At 46.7% G+C, this 23845-nt stretch overlaps 2 protein-coding genes across 3 annotated transcripts; both read left to right on the top strand.

The window, feature by feature from the left end:
• The first annotated feature begins 5490 nt into the window (after positions 1 to 5490).
• On the top strand, positions 5491 to 8399 carry LOC125978453 (gastrula zinc finger protein XlCGF57.1-like). The gene is made up of 4 exons (XM_068652628.1): positions 5491 to 5544; positions 5914 to 6298; positions 6884 to 7061; positions 7734 to 8399. Exons 1-4 carry the CDS (start codon positions 5491 to 5493, stop codon positions 7921 to 7923), a joined length of 807 nt encoding a protein of 268 aa, XP_068508729.1. The 3' UTR covers positions 7924 to 8399.
• A 4072-nt stretch (positions 8400 to 12471) lies between these two features.
• LOC125978101 (zinc finger protein 271-like) lies at positions 12472 to 17198 on the top strand. Of its 2 annotated transcripts, none has more exons than XM_049735145.2 (3): positions 12472 to 12610; positions 14424 to 14530; positions 14697 to 17198. In XM_049735145.2, the coding sequence occupies exons 1-3, from the start codon at positions 12594 to 12596 to the stop codon at positions 16550 to 16552; spliced, it is 1980 nt and encodes a 659-aa protein (XP_049591102.1). In that variant the 5' UTR covers positions 12472 to 12593; the 3' UTR covers positions 16553 to 17198. The 2 variants fall into 2 exon arrangements, with proteins under 2 accessions (XP_049591102.1, XP_068508623.1); XM_068652522.1 differs by having other exon boundaries at positions 12492 to 12766.
• Positions 17199 to 23845: the final 6647 nt, after the last annotated feature.

Here is a 23845-nt window from a genome sequence, read left to right as displayed (position 1 = left end):
CCCCGAGGCAACTTAACTACATCATCATTGATGCAGAAACTCATGAAGTCTACTCAAATAGAAGGTGAAAACTTCACAAATCATAGCCCATCTACCCAACACACTCGGAATTCGCAATAGAGACTCTTTGGCAAGTGACTGAGCAGGCAACAGGGTTCTCGCCAGTGTGGATTCTTGTAGTATGACTTTTTAAGGTTGTTGTCAGGTCTAAACACCGTCAGACATTAATCTACACGCTGGAAACAAAGAGGAAAAGACAACCAGTATTCCTTTTGCTCGCGAGGAGAATTACGTAGAAGGCCCGGTTACAGTCCTCCACCAATTCTGAGCTCCTCTTCTGCTATCTCCTCTTTTTATTATGGGTTGCCCTGGTTAGAAGAGGCGTTGCTACACTAAAGGGAGGGGAGATTGTGGCTGTTGCAACGCTAATTAACTAGCTAACAATGTTGTGTGGTGCGAGGCCGCATGGCCTTGGCCGATTCGGGACCCCAGGAATGCAGAGTCTGTTCTTAGGTGGTTGGCAGCCTCGTTCTCGGCTGCGATCTCCAAACCTGGATGCCGTGTCCCTGTAAAACAATGCTCTAGACCAGGGGTGGGCAAAATTTTTGACTTGCGGGCCGAATTGGGTTCTAAATTTTGACCGGGGGGCCGAACCAGGAGCAGATGGATGTAGTGTTTGTGTGAAATAATATAAACGACCTGTAAAGGTCATTGCATAAAAGGTTTTGCCCTTTAGTTGTAGTAAAGCATGGATATTAAAAAAAAGTTTTTTGAAAACAAATGCATTTATTAACAGCATTAAAAAAAAAAAATCCCTAGAAAACTGCTATCAGTGATTCTCATAAAATACAACACTGTTATTATGAATAACAGTCTCCATCACTTCAGTGCCTGCAGGTCAGATTAATGAAAGATGTTTATTTTATGAGATCACATCAAACGGCAAACATTCTGACCAAATATATCATATTGAAGAATCGGTGAAAGCATACATCCAAATAAAGTAATCAAAACGGCAACACGGTGAGGGGTATCTGAAAATCAGAGCAGAGTTTTAACTCACAAACACCTGGTAACAGAGGTGAGGAAACGGGAAACACTTCCTTAAAGTCAAAAGTCAAAGTCAAAGTCAAAGTCAGCTTTATTGTCAATTTCTCCACATGCCAAAGACACACAAAGAAACCGAAATTTCGTTCCCCCCTATCCCACGGTGACAAGACATGGCTCATAACAGACAAACAAGTAAACAAGTATAACAAAAGCGTGCTGAATAAATAATGAATAAATAACACAACAATAAATAAATAAATAAATAAATAAATAAATAAATAAATAGGAGGAGCAAGAAAAAAAAGGAGCAAGTGCGCGTACAGCAGACATTCCTGAAAATAGCGCAACAGTGCCGCACGCTACGCAGAAGGGGGTAGCGAGTTCAGGGCCCTAACAGCCTGGAGAAAGAAGCTGTTGGCGAGTCTGGTGGTGCGGGAGCGCAGGCTCCTGTACCTCTTCCCAGAGGGCAGAAGGTCAAACAAAGAGTGAGCCGGGTGACTCACATCTCTGGCAATCGAGGTTGCCTTGCGGGCGACATGGGAGGTGTAAATGTCCTTCAGGGAGGGTAGCGAAGCACCAATAATCTTACCAGCCGTATTGACTATGCGCTGCAGGGCCTTCAAGTTCTGTTCAGTGCAGTTACCACCCCAGACAGCGATGCAACTGGTGAGGACGCTCTCAATGGTGCCACGGTAAAATGTAGACAGGACTGCCTGAGGAGCACATGCACGCCTGAGCTTCCGCAGGAAGTACAAGCGGCGCTGAGCTTTCTTTGCCAGTGACGAGGTGTTTTCGGACCAGGAGAGGTCCTCACTGATGTGCACCCCCAGGAACTTGGTGCAGCTCACCCTCTCCACCACAGCACCGTCGATGATCAGCGGCAGGTGTGTTGTGTGACCCTTCCGGAAGTCAACAATCATTTCCTTGGTCTTATTGACGTTCAGCAGGAGGTTGTTGTCCCTGCACCACGTGGTCAGAAGGTCAACTTCCGACCTGTACCGAGTCTCGTCGCCCTTCGTGATGAGACCCACCAGAGTCGTGTCGTCAGCAAACTTCACTATGCGGTTGTCGCTGTAGGTCGCAGTGCAGTCATGCGTCAGCAGGGTGAAGAGCAATGGACTGAGCACGCAGCCCTGGGGGGCTCCCGTGCTCAGCGTGATGCTGGCGGAGATTTTGTCGCCAACACGCACCACCTGAGGCCTCTGACAGAGGAAGTCAAGTATCCAGTTGCAGAGGGAGGTACTGAGGCCCAGCTCGTCGAGTTTGCAGATGAGTCGCTGCGGCACAATGGTGTTGAAGGCAGAGCTGAAGTCCACAAACAGCAACCTCACATATGAGTCCTTTCTCTCCAGGTGGGTGAGGGCCGAGTGGAGGGCAGAGCAGATGGCATCCTCAGAGGACCGCTTGGCACGGTACGCAAACTGGAAAGGGTCAATGGTGGGGGGGAGAACGGACTTGATGTGCTCCATGACCAGCCGCTCAAAGCACTTCATGATGATGGGCGTCAGTGCCACAGGGCGGTAGTCATTGAAGCAGGACGGTGCAGGTTTCTTTGGCACAGGAACGATGGTGGCAGCCTTGAAACACGAGGGGACGATGGTAAAGTAAGCCTTAAGAACTTTACAGGTTAAGATTAGTCACAAACAGGTGGTGCATCAATGTCCTTGAGGATCCTGCATTGTTTGAAAATGAGAATGGTCGCTAGTTTCAATCCCTGCTATTTGTACAGATCATATTCAAAATGCATTTTTTTTACAACAAACTTGAAAGCCTCCCCTTCATTTTCAGTGGGAACAGTGTTGTTGGTCTCCCTTTTTTTTGCTAGTGTGTCATAGTCTGGAGTAAAATTTGTTGTGGCAATTCTTAGGAGAGATCCGAGGTGTTGGTCCGTTTACCTAGATCTGTGACGGGTTGATGTTGATGTTCATGCGGCTGAACGTCACGTCGCGTACGTCGAGCCAAATTGGCCACTCTTTTTAAACACTCGGCACTCAGTGTCCACCTTGATTTTCCTTGGGCGACTCATTTTAATGGAAGGATTCCAGGGGAAGGTTTGTGGGTGGCTTTAGCGTAAAACTGTATCCGAAAGCTCGGCGCGCAAATTACAAGAATGCTGTCGTCACAGCCCACGCTCTAAATTCGGCACTGATACAAATAGAGCGCGAGTGCGCCATTTCCGTACTACTGAGTACGTACACGCACTTGTGAGTGTGCACCGAGCTTTCTGACACGGCTTCCGGTAGTAAATGCGCAGGCGAGTGGTTCCCCATCTACTGGGGAAACGCAGTCATTGCAGGCAAAATGACCGAAAAAAAAAAAAGTTTAGTAATACAATTTATTTAGGGTTGGCGGGCCGGATTAAACGGTTCCGTGTGCCGGATGTGGCCCGCGGGCCGTAGTTTGCCCATACCTGGGCTATACAGTTAGACAGAACTGCTCTCTGTCTTTATGTCGCTGTTTAAGTGTTCAAACACTGTGGCTGTATTAACTAATTTCCGTAGTTAAGCTGGTGTGTATAATATCTTGTGTTTTTTGTCATCTGTCTGTAACGTCATGTTTCTTTAGATCACAGGTGACAAACTCAAGGCCCGGGGGCCAGATACACCCCGCCACATCATGTTATGTGGCCCGCGAAGACAAATTGTGCATCCAATTCGTGTCATTACTAGAATTGCAAATTGTCTTCACTTTTAAATATCTATTTTTTAAATATTTGACCAGTTTCTACTCGTCTGATTTGAAAACGAGTTATTTGTCAGTTTGTTTTGTAGCTTTTACTGTATATAATATGAGGAGCGCATACATTTATTTGGGTTGACAGTCATAATGGCCCTCCAAAAGAAGCTATGACTACAATGCGGCCTGCGAAAAAAACGAGTTTGACACCCCTGCTTTAGATGAACAAAACGGCTTTGAAAAGAGACCTTATGGAGGCTACGAAAAAAGGTTCTCCAGCCTTACGGCTAGTGAATGGTCGCTAGTTTCAATCCCTGCTATTTGTACAGATCATATTCAAAATGCATTTTTTTACAACAACCTTGAAAGCCTCCCCTTCATTTTCAGTGTTCATTTGATGTTGATGTTCATGTGGCTGAACGTCACGTCGCGTACGTCGAGCCAGATTGGCCACTCTTTTTAAACACTCGGCACTCAGTGTCCACCTTGCTTTTCCGTGGGCGACTCATTTTAATGGAAGGATTCCAGGGGAAGGTTTGTGGGTGGCTTTAGCGTAAAACTGTATCCGAAAACTCGGCACGCAAATTACAAGAATGCTGTCGTCACAGCCCACTCTCTAAATTCGGCACTGCTACAAATAGAGTGCGAGTGCGCCATTTCCGTACTACTGAGTACGTACACGCACTTGTGAGTGTGCACCGAGCTGTCTGACACGTCTTCCGGTAGTAAATGCGCAGGCGAGTGGTTCCCCATCTACTGGGGAAACGCAGTCATTGCAGGCAAAATGACCGAAAAAAAAAAAGTTTAATAATACAATTTATTTAGGGTTGGCGGGCCGGATTAAACGGTCCCGCGGGCCGGATGTGGCCCGCGGGCCGTAGTTAGCCCATACCTGGACTAGACTGTCTTTTACTAAGTGTATTTTCTTGCCAAACTATCTAGCACAGCACAAAATACTATTGTGTAAATACGGTGTCAGGGTTTTCCAGATTATCTTTATCGTATGATTATGTTGGAATGGAACCTGTAATAAATAACCTGGTTAGATTAGCTTTATGCTTATAGTGGAATGTAAGGAGATCACCTATATTCAATTACTTCAACAAATAGCTCGCTCACCACTGTCCAAAATACACTTTTGTTAGACAAACATCATTTAGCAAGTTTTGTGATTGCAGTGGGAAAATGTCTGGGACCACAGCAGAGTACGTGAAGGAAAAGGTCCGTAGTCGTCGACGACTGGAACATCTTTGGCTGCAGCCTTATGTTGTGTCGCGCAGAGCAGGTTAGTACACGTCTAGCTTCTATTATGAATCCTCTTCCAGTGTTTATTTTTAGTAGAATTCTATTGAAATCATGTGTGATATGCTGATTGAAAAAGTTCTTGTATAGGTTTTGCCAGTTTCTCTTCAACTGTAACTTTCATTGTTAATATGTGTTTGTCTTGTTTTGCAGACATCAGTGAAGCTATTCATCTTAAGCAGGAGTAGCCAGACCGCACTCGCATTAAAGAGGAAGATGTGGGCAAAGAGGTCCACCACTTCATTGAACAAATGGAGCAGAGGTCATTTGTTGACTTGAGCTGCAGCTTGGAGGCTCCGCCCCTGTGCTCACCTTATGATGACCCTCATCTAAACGCTTCACAGGAACACCAGTCAATGGCATCTTGCAGGTATCTTCCTCCTCCAACCCTAAATAAATTGTATTATTAAACTTTTTTTTTTTTCGGTCATTTTGCCTGCAATGACTGCGTTTCCCCAGTAGATGGGGAACCACTCGCCTGCGCATTTACTACCGGAAGACGTGTCAGACAGCTCGGTGCACACTCACAAGTGCGTGTACGTACTCAGCAACATGTGACAACACCTCATCACTGTCTGACGGTGGAGCTGCTGCTGCTGCTGCTGCTGCTGCTGCTGCTGCTGCTGCTGCTGCTGCTGCTGCTGCTGCTGCTGCTGCTGCTGCTGCTGCTGCTGCTGCTGCTGCTGCTGCTGCTGCTGCTGCTGCTGCTGCTGCTGCTGCTGCTGCTGCTGCTGCTGCTGCTGCTGCTGCTGCTGCTGCTGCTGCTGCTGCTGCTGATGATGATGATGATGATGATGAGTCTCACAAACACAGGCAATGTTCTCACTGTGGAATTTTTTTTGCTCATAGCAGTAGCTTGAAACGACACATGAGAATGAACACAAGAAAAAAATTTTCTGCTCAGATTGTGGCCAAAAATTCTCTCGGAGGGCACATTTAACAGTGCACACAAGAATCCACACTGGCGAGAAACCTTTTTCAAGCTCAGTTTGTGGCCAAAACTTCTCTCGAAGGGAAAGCTTAAAATCTCATACAAGAACCCACACTGGCGAGAAACCTTTTTCATGCTCAGATTGTGGCCAAAAATTCTCTCGGAGGGACCATTTAACACTGCACACAAGAATCCACACTGGCGAGAAACCTTTTTCATGCTCAGTTTGTGGCCAAATATTCTCTCTAAAGGAAAGCTTAAAATCTCATACAAGAATCCACACTGGTGAGAAACCTTTTTCATGCTCAGTTTGTGGCCAAAAATTCTCTCGAAGGGGAAGCTTAAAATCTCATACAAGAACCCACACTGGTGAGAAACCTTTTTCATGCTCAGTTTGTGGCCAAAAATTCTCTCACAATGGATATTTAAAAACGCACACAAGAATCCACACTGGCGAGAAACCTTTTTCATGCTCAGTTTGTGGCCAAAAATTCTCTCGAAGGGTAAGCTTAACATCTCATACAAGAATCCACACTGGCGAGAAACCTTTTTCATGCTCAGTTTGTGGCCAAAACTTCTCTCACAGGACAACTTTTAAAAGTCACACAACCCACACTGGCGAGAAACCTTTTTCATGTTCAGTTTGTGGCCAAAACTTCTCTCACAGGACAACTTTTAAAAGTCACACAAGAACCCACACTGGCGAGAAACCTTTTTCATGCTCAGTTTGTGGCAAAAAATTCTCTCACAGGGCAACTTTTAAAACGCACACAAGAATCCACACTGGTGAGAAACCTTTTTCATACTCAGTTTGTGGCAAAAAATTCTCTCGGAAGGGACATTTAAACTCGCACACAAGAATCCACACTGGCGAGAAACCGTTTTCATTTTCAGATTGTGGCCAAAAATTCTCTCGGAAGAGAGATTTAAACTTGCACAGAAGAATCCACAGTGGCGAGAAACCTTTTTCATGCTCAGTTTGTGGCAAAGAATTCTCTCAGAAGGGACATTTAAACTCACACACAAGAATCCACAGTGGCGAGAAACCTTTTTCATGCTCAGTTTGTGGCAAAAAAGTCTCTCAGAAGGGACATTTAAACTCGCACACAAGAATCGACACTGGTGAGAAACCTTTTTCATGCTCAGTTTGTGGCCAAATATTCTCTCGGAGTGGACATTTAAAAAGGCACACAAGAATCCACACTGGCGAGAAACCTTTTTCATGCTCAGTTTGTGGCCAGAAATTCTCTCAGAGAGTAAATTTAAAAAAGCACACAAGAATCCACACTGGCGAGAAACCTTTTTCATGCTCAGTTTGTGGCCAAATATTCTCTCTAAAGGAAAGCTTAAAATCTCATACAAGAATCCACACTGGTGAGAAACCTTTTTCATGCTCAGTTTGTGGCCAACAATTCTCTCACAGGGCAACTTTTAAAACACACACAAGAATCCACACTGGCGAGAAACCTTTTTTATGCTCAGTTTGTGGCCAAAAATTCTCTCGAAGGGTAAGCTTAACATCTCATACAAGAATCCACACTGGCGAGAAACCTTTTTCATGCTCAGTTTGTGGCCAAAACTTCTCTCACAGGACAACTTTTAAAAGTCACACAAGAACCCACACTGGCGAGAAACCTTTTTCATGCTCAGTTTGTGGCCAAAACTTCTCTCACTGGACAACTTTTAAAAGTCACACAAGAACCCACACTGGCGAGAAACCTTTTTCATGCTCAGTTTGTGGCCAAAAATTCTCTCACATTGGACATTTAAAAAGGCACACAAGAATCCACACTGGCGAGAAACCTTTTTCATGCTCTGTTTGTGGCCAAAATTTCTCTCAGAGTGGACATTTAAAAATACACACAAGAATCCACACTGGCGAGAAACCTTTTTCATGCTCAGTTTGTAGCCAAAAATTCTCTCAAAGGGTAAGCTTAATCAGGCACACAGAAGCCCACACCTAACCCTGTTGCCTGCTCAGTCAGTTGCCAAAGAGTCTCTTTTGACAATTCGGAGTGTCTTGGGGAGATGAGCAATGATCCATGAAGTTCTCACCTTCTATTTGAGCAGAATTTATGATAATTCTATTCTAGTATGCACATTTTGATTGAGATGCTGTGAGAAGTTCACAGAAGATCAGCTGATAAAGACACGTCACAACCACACCGGTGACACTGATAAAGGCGGAAGAAACCGCCGACAAAATAATTTGTTTGATATAAAATAAACCAGTGAGATGTGAGAACTTCATTTCATTTTAGTTTTACCAATGAATTTGAAAATAAAGTTAACTGGCCTCGAGATAATAATAGTTTTGTATTTTTCATTATACTTTATTGGTTTTTAGTTGTGTGTTCATATTCAGGGCAAGTTGCTAAGTTTTTATTAATGGCGGTTTAGAATTTTGTATTGTTCTGCTTTTCATATTCATGTGGATCAATAAAATAAAAAATAAAATAGTGTTGGATATCCCCCATTTTTCTTCAACAGTTTTTTTTGTTACTTTGCCTTGCTATTAATGTTAAAATGTACTTGAGATGCATTAAGACATTTCATGAGAGTTGTTTACTTCACAGTACTCATATTGAAGTCTCAACCTCATTTGCTGCTTCTGATTTATATTATTTATATTAAATTATTTTTAAATAGGATCCTAATTAAGACTATTTGTTGTTTTAGTCTCAGTTTCTGTTCTTGCAATGTGATGTCCAGAGATCTGAGCCGCTTGAGGAAACCGTGTTTGATATCTGAGTTGTTTCTTGGGGGGGGGAAACGTGCACAAAAATGCTTTTCTTACACGTAATGTAAGTGGGAGTGGGAGTAATAAGCGAGTTCAATTGGATATATGTCACTTTCTACCAAACAGGTAGACCTAATGACCTAATTAGCATTTGGGGCCCACGCTCATTACTATTACTAACCTTGTATGTGTGTCACGGTCGGGGGTGGCATGGAGCAGGGCGACCAAGTGCAGCTTGGACCAGGGTTTATTGAAGCAACTCAAAATACAGACTCGGTAAACTGACATGACTTAAACAATAACTTCACTGACTGACCGGGACGTGAAACAAGAAGACAGCAGGACATGACGGCATCAAGACAGTACGACAACCCCGAACGACAGCAACCAAAACCAATGACCCGACAGGGAGTGAGGGGCAGACAGGACTTTTATACACGACAGGTAACGAGAGGCAGGTGGGAACAATCACACTGATCATGGGCACACAGGAGGGGAGGGGCGAGCACACAGACAGAAACCAAGACAAGAGACACATAGTGGAGCAGTTGGGGACGAGACGTGACAGAACCCCCCCCACAAGGGACGTCTCCCGACGTCCCAAAAAAAAAAAAAACTAGGGGAACCAAACCGCACCGCACTCGGGCGGCGACTTGGGGAACCGAACCGCACCGCACTCGGGCGGCGACTTGGGGAACCGAACCGCACCGCACTCGGGCGGCGACTTGGGGAACCGAACCGCACCGCACTCGGGCGGCGACTTGGGGAACCGAACCGCACCGCACTCGGGCGGCGACTTGGGGAACCGAACCGCACCGCACTCGGGCGGCGACTTGGGGAACCGAACCGCACCGCACTCGGGCGGCGACTTGGGGAACCGAACCGCACTCGGGCGGCGACTTGGGGAACCGAACCGCACCGCACCCGGGCGGCGACTTGGGGAACCGAACCGCACCGCACTTGGGCGGCGACTTGGGGAACACAACCGCACTCGGGCGGCGACATGGGGAACCGAACCGCACTCGGGCGGCGACTTGGGGAACCGAACCGCTCTCGGGCGGCGACTTCGGGGAACAGAACCGCGCTCGGGCGGCGACCTAGGGGACAGAACCGCACTCCGGCGGCGACTTTGGGGACAGAACCGCACTCGGGCGGCGACTTTGGGGACAGAACCGCACTCGGGCGGCGACTGCGGGGACAGATCCGCACTCGGGCGGTGACTGCGGGGACAGATCCGCACTCTGGCGGTGACTTCGGGGACAGAACCACACTCGGGCGGCGACTGCGGGGACAGATCCGCACTCGGGCGGTGACTTCGGGGACAGATCCGCACTCGGGCGGTGACTTCAAGGACAGAACCGCACTCGGGCGGCGACCTAGGGGACAGAACCGCACTCCGGCGGCGACCTAGGGGACAGAGCCGCACTCCGGCGGTGACTTGGGGGACAGAACCGCACTCGGGCGGCGACTTCGGGGCACAGAACCGCACTCGGGCGGCGACTTCGGGGGCAGAACCGCACTCGGGCGGTGACTGCGGGGACAGATCCGCACTCTGGCGGTGACTTCGGGGACAGAACCGCACTCGGGCGGCGACTGCGGGGACAGATCCGCACTCGGGCGGTGACTTCGGGGACAGATCCGCACTCGGGCGGTGACTTCGAGGACAGAACCGCACTCGGGCGGCGACCTAGGGGACAGAACCGCACTCCGGCGGCGACCTAGGGGACAGAGCCGCACTCTGGCGGTGACTTGGGGGACAGAACCGCACTCGGGCGGCGACTTCGGGGGCAGAACCACACTCGGGCGGCGACTGCGGGGACAGAACCGCACTCGGGCGGCGACTGCGGTGACAGATCCGCACTCGGGCGGCGACTGCGGGGACAGATCCGCACTCGGGCGGCGACTGCGGGGACAGATCCGCACTCTGGCGGTGACCTAGGGGACCGAACCGCACTCTGGCGGTGACCTAGGGGACCGAACCGCACTCCGGCGGCGACCTAGGGGACAGAGCCGCACTCCGGCGGCGACCTAGGGGACAGAGCCGCACTCTGGCGGCGACTTGGGGGACAGAACCGCACTCGGGCGGCGACTTCGGGGGCAGAACCGCACTCGGGCGGCGACTGCGGGGACAGATCCGCACTCGGGCGGCGACCTCGGGGAACAGAACCGCGCTCGGGCGGCGACCTAGGGGACAGAACCGCACTCCGGCGGCGTACGGGGACAGAGCCGCACTCTGGCGGTGACTTGGGGGACAGAACCGCACTCGGGCGGCGACTTCGGGGGCAGAACCGCACTCGGGCGGCGACTGCGGGGACAGAACTGCACTCCGGTGGCGACCTAGGGGACAGAGCCGCACTCTGGCGGCGACTTGGGGAACCGAACCGCACTCGGGCGGCGACTTGGGGAACCGAACCGCACTCGGGCGGCGACTTGGGGAACCGAACCGCACTGCACTCGGGCGGCGACTCCGGAAGTCTGTACCGCGATCGGCGGCCACTCACAAAGTCCGTACCGTGATCGGCGGCAATCGGAAGGCGGGGCTGTGCGCGGCGGCAAGAGCCATCACGCGCCGCAGCAGAGGGAGTGGAGCCTGGGACGATCGCGGGTCCGACGCAGCTGGCTTGGATGTCTGGCGGCGCCCGCAGGTCCTGCAACGCTGGGATGGAGCCCGGTGGTGGCCGCGAGTCCGATGGCGCCGGGGGGCACTTCGATAGCGGCCGCGGGTCCGGCGTCGCGGCAGCGAAGTCCGACGACGGTCGCAGAGGCGATGGTGCCGGGAGGAACTCCGATGGCGGCCGCGGGTCCGGCGTCGTGGGAGCGAAGTCCGATGACGGTCGCGGAGCTGATGGCGCCGGGGGGGGGAATTCCGATGGCGGCCGTGAGTCCGGCGTCGCTGGAGCAAGATCCGATGGCGGCTGCAAGCCCATGGCGCTGGAACATGCTCGGATGTGGATCGGGCGTCGCAGCGGGAGCTGGTGGTGAAGGGTGGTCCAAGCGCTGGCCGCTGTGATGGTCGGATCATTCTGTCACGGTCGGGGGTGGCATGGAGCAGGGCGACCAAGTGCAGCTTGGACCAGGGTTTATTGAAGCAACTCAAAATACAGACTCGGTAAACTGACATGACTTAAACAATAACTTGACTGACCGGGACGTGAAACAAGAAGACAGCAGGACATGACGGCATCAAGACAGTACGACAACCCCGAACGACAGCAACCAAAACCAATGACCAAAACCAATGATCCGACAGGGAGTGAGGGGTAGACAGGACTTTTATACACGACAGGTAACGAGAGGCAGGTGGGAACAATCACACTGATCATGGGCACACAGGAGGGGAGGGGCGAGATGCGAGAATATATATATATATATATATATATATATATATATATATATATATATATATATATATATATATATATATATATATATATATATATGTAAAACACATACATATTGTCATATAAAGCAGTTAACTAAATGTCTGATTTTGATGTTTTGATTGGCGAATATAAAAACAAGGAGTAAAACACCAGACAAGTTGTAACTTAAATGTTTATTAAAACGTCACTGACTCGTAAAGTCCCTCCTCCATGTAACGCTTGCTGGCGCTGCTGATTGGCTGATTTTCTTCTTTGTTTTGTATTGCGGCGGGGTAGCACCAGCTTCAATAGGCATTACTGACATCTACTGGTTGAACTTATGTATGAAAGGAAAAAGGAACGAATCACTTTAGGAAGTGATTCGTTCACTCTCGTTCACTGACAAGATTTGTTCTTCTTGAACGAATCGTTCACTCAACAGCCAACACTACGATGGACCTAAATGATCATGTTAGCAGCACATTAGCAACGTTATTTGTACTACTGCTTGGTTGCAGTACAGAAGTGCGGAATGCTTTCATTAGCATGGTAACTACCACAGTGCTAATTTTGTGATATTTAGCTTGATTATCCTCGACGAATGTTGGATCTCAAATGAGCCATCATCACATGCTGGTTCTCGCCTGTACCAAGAGCAATACTGTGGAAATACTCAAAGTCGAGGATTAGCAGTGATAGTCGCAGGCAGGGATGCTCTGGATTTTAAATCTTAATGCCTTCATGGACTCGACCGGATGATAACGCGTAATCACGTTTGCTAAAACGGGTCCGATGTACATGAAATTTTGTTTCGTGTATTGGGTCGCTTTAAGTTAACGTTGTAAACAAAACAAGTATTGCCTGTTAAGATGTCTGTCGTTGAGAAAGAAAACTAAAGATGTGGAGTTATAGTTGGTTCTTTATTGGCAAGATCTTAAGTTAAGTTAAAGTCCCAATGATCGTCACACTCACACATCTGGGTGTGGTGAAACTTGTCCTCTGCATTTAACTCATCCCCGTGTGATTTTGATCCATCCCCTGGGGGAGGGAAGGTTTTGTGCTGTCAGGAAAAAGCGGAAAAGCAAAAATATGTCCTTATAAGGCACAGGTGTCAAACGCAAGGCCCGGGGGCCAGATACGGCCCGCCACATCAATTTATGTGGCACGCGAAGACAAATTGTCACTACTGGAATTGCAAATTGTCTTCACTTTTAACAACAATTTTTTTTTTAAATATTTGACCAGTTTTTACTTGTCTGATTTGAAAACGAGTTATTTGTCAGTTTGCTTTGTAGCTTTTACTGTATATAATATGAGGTGCTCATACATTTATATGGGTCATTTATATGGGTCATAATGGCCCTCCGAAAGAAGCTATGACTACAATGCGGCCTGTGAAAAAATTAGTTTGACACCGCTGTTATAAGGTAAATCTCTGCTCTGCTGTTGCCTGACTATTTGGTATCGTCACCTGACCATTTGGTATCGATGCGAGAGTCACTGCCCTATGTGTCTGTGTGTGTGTGTGTGTGTGTGTGTGTGTGTGTGTGCATATGTGTGTGTGTGTGCGTGTGCGTGTGTGTGTGTGTGTGTTGACAGTGGTCTGTGCCTATGTGTGTTGGAAGGTTGCACAGCTCTGTGTGCTGTATACGTGCTCTGATTGAGCAGTCATGTTTATATAAAATGAGACGAATGGCCTCGATCAACAACAGTCCATGGATAAAAGCTAAAGAGTTGATCTAATTATTCCAACACCTATTTTTATTTTGTTAGGAATTCCTAGGTACATAGGCGTTGTGGAACAATGCGAGGGGCTAGACTGTCTTTTGCTAAGTGTATTTTCTTGCCAAACTATCTAGCACAGCACAAAATACTATTGTGTAAATACAGTGTCAGGGTTTTCTAGATTATCCTTATCGTATGATTATGTTGGAATGCAACCTGTAATAAATAACCTGGTTAGATTAGTTTTATGCTTATAGTGGAATGTAACCGGTAATAAATAACCTGGCTTGTCCCATCCTACACAAGGTCGTAAAACACCCCCTGATATGTTTTGACTAGAGGACAAGGGCTTTCTCTATCCAGTCCACTCTTACCCCCACTCTGTTTTTCTTAATAAATATGCCCTTGCTGGAGGGAGAGGCAGACTTCATTCCTTCAACGGGTGAACTCTCCACCTGCAGGTGCCTAAAAGGACTTGTTTGTCTCCCGTGTGGTTCTTGCAAAATAAGTTGGAGTGAGCGCAACTCTAACATGCGGGATCACCTATTTTCAATTATTTCAACAAAGAGCTCGCTCGCCGCTGTCCAAAAGACACTTTTGTTAGCCAAACATCGTTGAACAAGTGTTGTGATTGCAGTGTGAAAATGTCTGGGACCACAGCAGAGTACGTGAAGGAAAAGGACCGCAGTCGTCGACGACTGGAACATCTTTGGCTGCAGCCTTATGTTGTGTTGCGCAGAGCAGGTTAGTACACGTCTAGCTTCTATTATGAATCCTCTTCCAGTGTTTATTTTTAATAGAATTCTATTGAAAATGTGTGATATGCTGATTGAAAAAGTCCTTGTATAGGTTTTGCCAGTTTCTCTTCACCTGTAACTTCCATTGTTAATGTGTTTGTCTTGTTTTGCAGACATCAGTGAAGCTATTCATCTTAAGCAGGAGGAGCCAGACCGCACTCGCATTAAAGAGGAAGATGTGGGCAAAGAGGTCCACCACTTCAATGAACAAATGGAGCAGAAGTTTCTATGCACTATAAAAGAGGAAGAGCCGGAGCGGCCTTGTAATGAAGAGGAGGGAGAGGACTCCTGCGACATTAGAAAGGAGGAGGAAGATACCTGCAAGATGCCATTGACTGGTGTTCCTGTGAAGCGTTTAGATGAGGGTCAACATAAGGTGAGCACAGGGGCGGAGCCTCCAAGCTGCAGCTCAAGTCAACAAATGACCAGAGTAAGTAATGGAGACCACTGTGGAGGATCACAAGCAGCTCTACCATCAGATAGTGATGAGGTGTTGTCACATGTTCCTGCTGCTGCTGCTGCTGATGATGATGAGTCTCAAAACAAACACAGGCAATGTTCTCACTGTGGAATTTTTTTTGCTCATAGCAGTAGCTTGAAACAACACATGAGAATGCACACAAGAAAGAAATTTTTTTTCTGCTCAGATTGTGGCCAAAGATTCTCTCGGAGGGAACATTTAACAGTGCACACAAGAATCCACACTGGCGAGAAACCTTTTTCATGCTCAGTTTGTGGCCAACAGTTCTCTCATAGGGCAAGTTTTAAAATACACACACGAATCCACACTGGCGAGAAACCTTTTTCATGCTCAGTTTGTGGCCAAGAATTCTCTCAGAGTGGACATTTAACTCAGCACACGAGAATCCACACTGGCGAGAAACCTTTTTCATGCTCAGTTTGTGGCCAAATATTCTCTCGGAGTGCACATTTAAAAAGGCACACAAGAATCCACACTGGTGAGAAACCTTTTTCATGCTCTGTTTGTGGCCAAACATTCTCTCGTAAGGCAGTTTTAAAAAATCACACAAAAATCCACACTGGCGAGAAACCTTTTTCATGCTCAGTTTGTGGCGAAAAATTCTCTCAGAGTAGACATTTAACTCAGCACACGAGAATCCACACTGGCGAGAAACCTTTTTCATGCTCAGTTTGTGGCCAAATATTCTCTCGGAGTGGACATTTGAAAAGGCACGCAAGAACCCACACTGGCGAGAAACCTTTTTCATGCTCAGTTTGTGGCCAACAATTCTCTCAAAGGGTAAACTTAAAATCTCATACATTAATCCACACTGGCGAGAAACCTTTTTCATGCTCAGTTTGTGGCCAACAATTTTCTGACAAGGCAAGTTTTAAAAGGCACACAAGAATCCACACTGGCGAGAAACCTTTTTCATGCTCAGTTTGTGGCCAAAAATTCTCTCAGAGTGGAAATTTAAAAACACACACAAGAATCCACACTGGCGAGAAACCTTTTTCATGCTCAGTTTGTGGCCAAATATTCTCTCGGAGTGCACATTTGAAAAGGCACGCAAGAACCCACACTGGCGAGAAACCTTTTTCATGCTCAGTTTGTGGCCAACAGTTCTCTCATAAGGCAAGTTTTAAAATACACACAAGAATCCACACTGGCGAGAAACCTTTTTCATGCTCAGTTTGTGGCCAAGAATTCTCTCAGAGTGGACATTTAAAAAGGCACACAAGAATCCACACTGGCGAGAAACCTTTTTCATGCTCAGTTTGTGGCCAAGAATTCTCTCGGAGTGGAGATTTAAAAACACACACGAGAATCCACACTGGCGAGAAACCTTTTTCATGCTCTGTTTGTGGCCAAAAATTCTCTCGGAGTGGACATTTAAAAATGCACACAAGAATCCACACTGGCGAGAAACCTTTTTCATGCTCAGTTTGTGGCCAAAAATTCTCTCGAAGGGTAAGCTTAATCAGGCACACAGAAGCCCACACCTAACCCTGTTGCCTGCTCGATCAGTTGCCAAAGAGTCTCTTTTGACAATTCGGCGTGTCTTGCGTAGATGAGCAATGATCCATGACGTTCTCACCTTTTGTTTGAGCAGACTTTATGATAATTCTATTCTGGTATGCACATTTTGATTGAGATGCTGAACTCCTTCCCTTTACTGCTGTGAGAAGTTCATTTCATTTTAGTTTTACCAATGAATTTGAAAATAAAGTTAACTGGCCTCGACATGATAATAGTTTTGTATTTTTCATTATACTTTATTTTGTTTTTAGTTGTGTGTTCATATTCAGGGCAAGTTGCTTAGTTTTTATTAGTGGCTGTTGTTAGGGTTTACAGATTATCTTGATTGTATGGTTATGTTGGAATGTAGACTAGAATTATTAACTTTGTTTAAACCTTTTACCTTTCCTTGACTCTGAAAAGTTTAACCATTCAGTTGTTGAAACTTTCCAAATGGTGTGGCTTAGTTAGTCATCTAAAATGCTCCACTAGTTTCTGTTTCCACGACCTTGTAAAACAATGAGCTGGGACCCTCCGCACTGATTAACCAGTTGCTGAGGTGACCATCAAACATGTCTAATGTTACCCCCACCCTACTTGTTCTCAATAAATATGCTCTTGCAAGAGACCAAAGGCAGACTGTCAGGATAATTCGTTTTGTAGAAGCGCTGGCCGGCCTGAACCAGAGGTCTCATACCTTCGCTCAAGGCCAACATATCTGCCAGGCTTTAGGAAGTTCTTATACTCCCTTCCTTGTCTTATCTGTGAGAGGCCCTCACTAGTTATGAACAGAACACCTTTGTTCTTTGTCTAGCTAAAGAGAAGTTCTTTCTCTATTATACCTTGTAGTTTCTATTTATGAATTGTTGTTGACCGGGACAGTTTTTAAGTTATCCCATATTTACTCAATGTTTGTTTAAGTAGACTTCATGCAAGTTATCTCACATTTACTTAACGTTTGTTGGAGTGTATGCACGAGAGGTATCTGATGATTTACTCATCATTATTGTTGTGTGAAACGTAGCAAGAAAGTCTAGAGCATTGTTTTACAGGGACACGGCATCCAGGAGTTGGATATCAACACCGAGCTGTCACAATCAGTGTTGCCGACCCATCCCGCTCTGGACTTGCAGACGGAGGAAACTGGATGGGAGCTTTGGACATCGCCGCTGTGTGCCAAGATGAGAGAGCCGTTTTCAAGGTGGAAGGGCTCTACTACCAACATGGCTGCACCATCGGACGGGACCTACTTCATCCAGAAGTTCAGAAGCACTGCCTCACCTGCATCCTATGAGTGCGCGTGCCTGTTCAGAACGGATCGTGGTTTTGTGGTCACAAGAGTTGTCCGATGCTGCCTGCCAACTGGACACGAGTGTGTGCACCAGTGTGAGTGACAGACCACACCTACAGACTAGATTCTAGTCACTAGAACATCATCAGCTGACGATACCACGAGTACATATACGTCCAACTTCTTAGACGCGACAGATGTGATAATGATAATGAAACGTGGATTGCGTAGATGCTGTTCTGTTGAGCATGTTTTACAGAAACTGAGTTTGAGCATTAAATATATTGTCTTTGTAGTGTATTCAATTGAATATAGGTTGAAAAGGATGTTCAAATCATTGTATTTTGTTTTTATTTACATTTTACAAAATTTCCCACATATATATATATATATATATATATATATATATATATATATATATATATATATATATATATATATATATATATATGTAAAACACATACATATTGTCATATAAAGCAGTTAACCAAATGTCTGATTTTGATGTTTTGATTGGCGAATATAAAAACAAGGAGTAAAACACCAGACAAGTTATAACTTAAATGTTTATTAAAACGTCACTGACTCGTAAAGTCCCTCCTCCATGTAACGCTTGCTGGCGCTGCTGATTGGCTGATTTTCTTCTTTGTTTTGTATTGCGGCGGGGTAGCACCAGCTTCAATGGGCATTGCTGACATCTACTGGTTGAAGTTATATATGAAAGGAAAAAGGAACGAATCACTTTAGGAAGTGATTCGTTCACTCTCGTTCACTGACAGGATGTGTTCTTTTTGAACGAATCGTTCACTCAACAGCCAACACTACGATGGACCTAAATAATCATGTTAGCAGCACGTTAGCAACTTTATTTGTAGTACTGCTTGGTTGCAGTACAGAAGTGCGGAATGCTTTCATTAGCATGGTAACTACCACAGTGCTAATTTTGTGATATTTAGCTTGATTATCCTCGACGAATGTTGGATCTCAAATGAGCCATCATTACATGCTGGTTCTCGCCTGTACCAAGAGCAATAATGTGGAAATACTTAAAGTCGAGGATTAGCAGTGATAGTCGCAGGCAGGGATGCTCTGGATTTTAAATCTCAATGCCTTCATGGACTCGACCGGATGATAACGCGTAATCACGTTTGCTAAAACGGGTCCGATGTACATGAAATTTTGTTTCGTGTATTAGGTCGCTTTAAGTTAACGTTGTAAACAAACCAAGTATTGCGTGTTAAGATGTCTGTCGTTGAGAAAGAAAACTTAAGATGTGGAGTTATAGTTGGTTCTTTATTGGCAAAATCTTAAGTTAAAGTCCCAATGATCGTCACACACACACATCTGGGTGCGGTGAAACTTGTCCTCTGCATTTAACCCATCCCCTTGGGGAGAGGGGAGCAGTGAGCAGCAACGGTGCCGCGCTAGGGAATCATTTGGCGATCTAACCCTCCAATTCCAACCCTTAATGCTGAGTGCCAAGCGGGCAGCCAATGGATCCCACTTTTATAGTCTTTGGTATGACCCGGCCGGAGTTTGAACCCACAACCTTCCAGTCTCAGGCGGACACTCTACCACTAGCCCACTGAGCTGGGTTGTTTAATGGCGGTCAATAGACGCGGCAATACAGCAGATGAAACAACAACCCCCACTCTCCAGGTAAGAAGGTTTTGTGCTGTCAGGAAAAAGCGGAAAAGCAAAAATATGTCCTTATAAGGCACAGGTGTCAAACGCAAGACCCGGGGGCCAGATACGGCCCGCCACATCAATTTATGTGGCACGCGAAGACAAATTGTCACTACTGGAATTGCAAATTGTCAATTTTTTTTTTTTTTTAAATATTTGACCAGTTTTTACTCGTCTGATTTGAAAACGAGTTATTTGTCAGTTTGTTTTGTAGCTTTTACTGTATATAATATGAGGAGCTCATACATTTATTTGGGTTGACAGTCATAATGGCCCTCCAAAAGAAGCTATGACTACAATGCGGCCTGCGAAAAAAACGAGTTTGACACCCCTGCTTTAGATGAACAAAACGGCTTTGAAAAGAGACCTTATGGAGGCTACGAAAAAAGATTCTCCAGCCTTACGGCTAGTGATCCCGGGATGCTTCATGCGCCTACCTGTAAAATAAGAGATCTCCAGTTCAAATTTACAGTGAATAACTGAGGAGCAGTCGTCCATTTGTTTCGTTTTACATTTGTTTCTTTTTTTTTTTTTCATTTTTACATTTCGTTTTACAATGGAGGATTACATATATCTAAACGATTTTAAACGATGGATTTTCGGTCAAAGGAGGAGGTCATCAGTAAAGGAAGAGCAACTCCGGAGTTAAAAGGTTTGATTCGGACAACGGGACCTAGGAGCATGTCTTTTCAAACGGAGTGGTACACACGATCGAAAACAAGTTTTTGATTCCATGTGCTTTATTGAGTGTTTTTATGTGTGAAGACTGCTAATATGTGATTTTAATTAAAATAGTTCAAATTAAATAATGAATAAGTCATACTAGAGCAGCGTTCCCTAACCTTTCATGTGGTTAGGGGGGGGGGGGGGGGGACGTCAGTGCCTCCCGAGTCATGAGCCTCACCGCACATCACTGCAGGCAGGTATGCTCCCTATTTTAAATTAATCTTTGGAGTGTCAATTGATGCTGTGAGAGGTAGATCAGAACAACCGCTGTCTCAATGCCTTTGTGCAATCTACCAGAAGATAACACGTAATTACATGTGCTTAAACAGGTCCAATCTACATCAAGTCGTTTTGTGTATTGGATTGCTTTCAGTCTACGTTTGTTTGTTAGCCAAACATCGTCGTGTTGTGATTATAGTGTGAAAATGTTTGCAAGGACCACAGCAGAGTACATGGAGGAAAAGGACCATAGTCGTCGATGACTGATAGATCTTTGGCTGCTGCCTTATGTTGTGTTGCGCAGAGCAGGTTAGTAGATGTCTATTTTCTATTACGAATCCTCTTCCAGTGTTTATTTTTAGTAGAATTCTATCGAAATCATGTGTGATAGGCAGATTGAAGAAGTCCTCGTATGGGTTTGGACTAAACTTTTATTGTTAATGTGTGTTCGTTTTGTTTTGCAGACATCAGTGAAGTTATTTGTCCGAAACAGCAGGAGCCAGAGCGCACTCGCATTGACGAGGAAGATGTAGGCAAAGAGGTTCATCACGTCAATGAACAAATGGAGCAGAAGTTTCTTTGCACCATAAAAGAGGAGGGTGACCCGGAGTGGCCTTGTAATAAAGAGGAGGGGAAGACTTCTATGACATTAAAATGGAAGAGGAGGAGGATGCCTGCAAGATGCCATTGACTGTTGTCCCTTTGAAGAGTTTAGATGAGGGTCAACATGAGGTGAGCAAACGGGCGGAGCTTCCAAGCTGCAGCTCAAGTCAACAAATGACCAGAGAAGGTGATGAAGACCACTGTGGAGGATCACAAGCAGGTCCACCATCAGATAGCGATAATGTGTCATCACATGTTCCTGCTGCTGCTGCTGATGATGATGATGAGTCTCAAAACAAACACAGGCAATGTTCTCAGTGTGATAAATGTTGTGCTAATAACAGTGGTTTGAAACAACACATGAGAATACACACAAGAAAGGAAAACCTTTCCTGCTGTGATTATGGCCGAAAATTCTCTCGAAGGGAAGGTTTAAAAATGCACACAAGAATCCACACTGGCGAGAAACCTTTTTCATGCTCAGTTTGTGGCCAAAAATTCTCTCATAGTAGAAATGTAAAAGAGCACACAAGAATCCACACTGGCGAGAAACCTTTTTCATGCTCAGTATGTGGCCGAAGATTCTCTCATAGTGGATTGTCTAAAAGAGCACACAAGAATTCACATTGGTGAGAAACCTTTTTCATGCTCAGTTTGTGGCCAAAAATTCTCCCGAAGGCAACATTTAAAAAGGCACACAAGAATCCATACTGGCGAGAAGCCTTTTTCATGCTCAGTTTGTGGCAAAGGATTTTCGGCGAAGACAACTGTCAGGATAATTAGTTTTGTAGAAGCGCTGGCCGGCCTGAACTGGAGTTCTCATACCGTCGCTCAAGGCCAACACATCTGCCAGGTTTTAGGGAGTTCTTATACTCCCTTCCTTGCCTTATCTGTGAGAGGCCCTCACTAGTTATGAACAGAACACCTTTGTTCCTTGTTTAGCTAAAGAGAAGTTCTTTCTCTATTATACCTTGTAGTTTCTATTTATGAATTGTTGTTGACCGGGACAGTTTTTAAGTTATCCCATATTTACTCAATGTTTGGTTAAGTAGACTTCATGCATGTTATCTCACATCTACTTAACGTTTGTTGGAGTGTATGCACAAGAGATGTCTGATTAGTTACTCATCATTATTATTGTGTGAAACGTAGCAAGAAAGTCTAGAGCAGGTATGGGCAAACTACGGCCCGCAGGCCACATCCGGCCCACGGGACCGTTTAATCCGGCCCATCCATCCATCCATCCATCCATCCATCCATCCATCCATCCATCCATCCATCCATCCATCCATCCATCCATCCATCCATCCATCCATCCATCCATCCATCCATCCATCTTCTTCCGCTTATCCGGGGTCGGGTCGCGGGGGCAGCAGCTTTAGGAGGGACTCCCAGACTTCCCTCTCCCCAGCCACTTCATCCAGCTCATCCCGGGGGATCCCAAGGCGTTCCCAGGCCAGCTGAGAGACATAGTCTCTCCAGCGCGTCCTGGGTCGTCCCCGGGGTCTCCTACCGGTGGGACATGCCCGGAACACCTCCCCAGGGAGGCGTCCAGGAGGCATCCTGATAAGATGCCCGAGCCACCTCATCTGGCTCCTCTCAACGTGGAGGAGTAGCGACTCTACTCCGAGTCTCTCCCGGATGACCGAGCTTCTCACCCTATCTCTAAGGGAGAGCCCGGACATCCTGCGGAGAAAACTCATTTCGGCCGCTTGTATCCGAGATCTCGTTCTTTCGGTCACGACCCATAGCTCGTGACCATAGGTGAGGGTAGGAGCGTAAATCGACCGGTAAATTGAGAGCTTTGCCTTTTGGCTCAGCTCTCTCTTCACCACAACGGACCGGTACAGGGTCCGCATTACTGCCGACGCTGCACCGACCCGCCTGTCGATCTCACGCTCCATCCTCCCCTCACTCGTGAACAAGACTCCAAGATACTTGAACTCCTCCACTTGGGGCAGGATCTCATCCCCGATCCGGAGAGGGCATTCCACCCTTTTCCGATCGAGGACCATGGACTCGGATTTGGAGGTGCTGACCCTCATCCCGACCGCTTCACACTCGGCTGCGAACCGTTCCAGCGAGAGCTGGAGATCACGGCCTGAAGAAGCCAACAGCACCACGTCATCTGCAAAAAGCAGGGACGCGATGCTGAGGTCCCCAAACCGGACCCCCTCAACGCCTCGGCTGCGCCTAGAAATTCTGTCCATAAAAATTATGAACAGAATCGGTGACAAAGGGCAGCCTTGGCGGAGTCCAACCCTCACTGGGAACGAATCCGACTTACTGCCGGAAATGCGGACCAGACTCTGGCATCGGTGATACAGGGACCGAACCGCCCTTATCAGTTGGCTCGGCACCCCGTACTCCCGAAGCACCCTCCACAGAACCTCCCGAGGGACACGGTCGAACGCCTTCTCCAAGTCCACAAAACACATGTGGACTGGTTGGGCGAACTCCCATGCACCCTCGAGGATCCTGCCGAGGGTGTAGAGCTGGTCCACTGTTCCACGGCCAGGACGAAAGCCACACTGCTCCTCCTGAATCCGAGGTTCGACCTCCCGACGGACCCTCCTCTCTAGCACCCCTGAATAGACCTTACCAGGGAGGCTGAGGAGTGTGATTCCCCTGTAATTGGAACACACCCTCCGGTCCCCCTTCTTAAAGAGGGGAACCACCACCCCAGTCTGCCAATCCAGAGGCACTGTCCCCGATGTCCACGCAACGTTGTAGAGGCGTGTCAGCCATGACAGCCC

The sequence above is a fragment of the Syngnathus scovelli genome, chromosome 12, assembly GCF_024217435.2.
Source record: "Syngnathus scovelli strain Florida chromosome 12, RoL_Ssco_1.2, whole genome shotgun sequence".
In the NCBI taxonomy this organism is placed as follows: Eukaryota; Metazoa; Chordata; class Actinopteri; order Syngnathiformes; family Syngnathidae; genus Syngnathus; species Syngnathus scovelli.
This window is presented reverse-complemented; position numbering and strand designations above follow the sequence as displayed.

Bases quoted from the DNA above. Each gene is read 5' to 3' on its own strand.
- LOC125978453 (XM_068652628.1), top strand. From the start codon at position 5,491: ATGGGGAACCACTCGCCTGCGCATTTACTACCGGAAGACGTGTCAGAC. The intron at 6,299-6,883 runs GCTTAAAATCTC...CTCGGAAGAGAG, and splicing joins AAAATTCTCTCGAAGGGGAA to ATTTAAACTTGCACAGAAGA. The intron at 7,062-7,733 runs GCACACAAGAAT...ACATTTAAAAAG, and splicing joins CAGAAGGGACATTTAAACTC to GCACACAAGAATCCACACTG.
- LOC125978101 (XM_049735145.2), top strand. The intron at 14,531-14,696 runs GTTAGTACACGT...CTTGTTTTGCAG, and splicing joins TGTTGTGTTGCGCAGAGCAG to ACATCAGTGAAGCTATTCAT.